This window comes from Aptenodytes forsteri, unplaced genomic scaffold (genome assembly GCF_000699145.1).
Source record: "Aptenodytes forsteri isolate BGI_AS27 unplaced genomic scaffold, ASM69914v1 Scaffold777, whole genome shotgun sequence".
NCBI lineage: Eukaryota > Metazoa > Chordata > Aves > Sphenisciformes > Spheniscidae > Aptenodytes > Aptenodytes forsteri.
Genome location: NW_008796208.1, coordinates 68,530 through 71,046, shown reverse-complemented (window position 1 = coordinate 71,046; position 2,517 = coordinate 68,530). Strand labels below are relative to the sequence as shown.

Below are 2,517 nucleotides of genomic sequence, written 5' to 3'. Positions count from 1 at the left end.
CACTGCTGTCTCGGTCCTGTCGCCCACGCTGTGCTAAGTGAGACACGGTAGTCGTGTGTCCCCTGTCTGCCGTACGTCTTCTGGAAGCTGGCATCACTGCCTCCAGCTCGTGGGGAGGCCCAGGGACCCGAAGCCATTCCATGCGCATCCTCCACCCCTCCGCCCCGGACCGTCCTGTCTCTTGGTGGTGCGTGGTTGTGGCTGGCGTTGACGCCGCGGCTCGGTCGCATCCCTTGTGATTTCTCTCTCTCTCCCCTCTCTGTTTTTTCTGCACCCTCTTTCCCCTCCAGAAAGCCGCCGAGAAGCTGAAGGAGGAGGAGAGGAAGCGGCTGGCGGAGGTGGAGGCCCAGCTGGAGAAGCAGCGGCAGCTGGCCGAGGCCCACGCCAAAGCCAAGGCGCAGGCGGAGGCGGAGGCGCGGGAGCTGCAGCTCCGCATGCAGGAGGAGGTCACCCGGCGGGAGGTGGTGGCCGTGGATGCTGAGCAGCAGAAGCAGAACATCCAGCAGGAGCTGATGCAGCTGCGGCAGAACTCCGACCACCAGATCAAGTCCAAGGTCAAGCTGATCGAGGAGGCCGAGTATAACCGCAAGAAGGTGGAGGAGGAGATCCGCCTCATCCGCCTCCAGCTGGAGAGCACCGAGAAGCAGCGGGTGGGTGCCGAGACGGAGCTGCAGGAGCTGCGGGTGCGCGCTGAGGATGCCGAGCGGCAGAAGAGGCAGGCACAGGAGGAGGCCGAGCGCCTGCGCCGGCAGGTGAAGGAGGAGAGCCAGAAGAAGCGGGAGGCGGAGGAGGAGCTGAAGCGCAAGGTGCAGGCCGAGCGGGACGCGGCGCGGGAGAAGCAGAAGGCGTTGGCGGACCTGGAGAAGCTGCGGCTGCAGGCGGAGGAGGCCGAGCGGCGGATGCGGCAGGCGGAGGCCGAGAAGGAGCGGCAGATCCAGGTGGCCCAGGAGGTGGCCCAGCGGAGTGCCGAGGCCGAGCTGCAGAGCAAGAGGCTGTCCTTTGCCGAGAAGACAGCGCAGCTGGAGCTGTCGCTGCAGCAGGAGCACATCACGGTGACCCACCTGCAGGAGGAGGCCGAGCGGCTGAAGAAGCAGCAGCTGGAGGCCGAGCAGTCACGGGAGGAGGCCGAGAAGGAGCTGGAGCGCTGGCAGCAGAAGGCCAACGAGGCGCTGCGGCTGCGGCTGCAGGCGGAGGAGGTGGCCCACAAGAAGGCGCTGGCGCAGGAGGAGGCGGAGAAGCAGAAGGAGGACGCGGAGCGGGAGGCCCGCAAGCGCGCCAAGGCGGAGGAGTCGGCCCTGCGGCAGAAGGAGCTGGCGGAGGAGGAGCTGGAGAAGCAGCGGGAGCTGGCAGAGGGCACGGCCCAGCAGAAGCTGGCGGCGGAGCAGGAGCTGATCCGGCTGAAGGCAGAGATGGAGAACAGGGAGCAGCAGCGCCTGCTCCTGGAGGAGGAGCTCTTCCGGCTGAAGAAGGAGGTGAGCGAGGCCATCCAGAAGAGGAAGGAGGTGGAGGAGGAGCTGGCCAAGCTGCGGGCTGAGATGGAGATCCTGCTGGAGAGCAAGGCCAAGACGGAGGAGGAGTCGCGCTCCACCAGCGAGAAGTCCAAGCAGCGGCTGGAGGCCGAGGCCAGCAAGCTGCGGGAGCTGGCCGAGGAGGCCGCCCGGCTGCGGGCCCTCTCCGAGGAGGCCAAGAGGCAGCGGCAGCTGGCGGAGGACGAGGCCGGCCGGCAGCGGGCCGAGGCCGAGCGCATCCTGAAGGAGAAGCTGGCGGCCATCAACGAGGCCTCACAGCTGAAGGCGGAGGCAGAGATTGCCCTGAAGGAGAAGGAGGCGGAGAACGAGCGGCTGCGGCGGCTGGCAGAGGACGAGGCCTACCAGCGCAAGCTGCTGGAGGAGCAGGCCGCCCAGCACAAGCAGGACATCGAGGAGAAGATCGCCCTGCTGAAGCGGTCCTCGGAGAGCGAGCTGGAGCGGCAGAAGGGCCTGGTGGAGGACATGCTGCGGCAGCGGCGCCAGGTGGAGGAGGAGATCCGTGCCCTGAAGGTCAGCTTCGAGAAGGCCTCGGCGGGCAAGACCGACCTGGAGCGGGAGCTGAGCCGCATCCGCGGGGAGGCAGAGGAGGTGCAGCGCAGCCGGGAGCAGGCCGAGTGGGAGGCCGAGCGGCAGCGGGCGCTGGCGCTGGAGGAGGAGGGCCGCCGGCGGGAGGCTGAGGAGAAGGTGCAGGCCATCCTGGCGGCCGAGGAGGAGGCTGGGCGGCAGCGGCGGCTGGCCCTGGAGGAGGTGGAGCGGCTGAAGGCCATGGTGGAGGAGGCCAGGCGGCAGAAGGAGCTGGCGGAGAAGGAGTCGGAGCGGCAGATCCAGCTGGCGCGGGAGGCGGCGCAGAAGCGGATCGCGGCAGAGGAGAAGGCCCACCTGGCCGCCGTGCAGCAGAAGGAGCAGGAGCTACTGCAGACGCGGCAGCAGGAGCAGAGTCTCCTGGACCGGCTGGGGGGGGAGGCCGAGCGGGCCAAGGGCGCGCCAT

General features: G+C 68.7%; 1 protein-coding gene across 1 annotated transcript in view; it reads left to right on the top strand.

Annotated features, from left to right (window-relative positions):
• Positions 1-344: 344 nt before the first annotated feature.
• The window catches only part of PLEC (plectin), a 12,266-nt gene continuing 10,093 nt past the window's right edge, over positions 345-2,517 (top strand). The window contains exon 1 of the mRNA XM_019474367.1: positions 345-2,475. Coding sequence (XP_019329912.1) covers positions 435-2,475 — 2,041 coding nt within the window. The 5' untranslated portion in view covers positions 345-434. The remainder of the gene's footprint in view (positions 2,476-2,517) is intronic.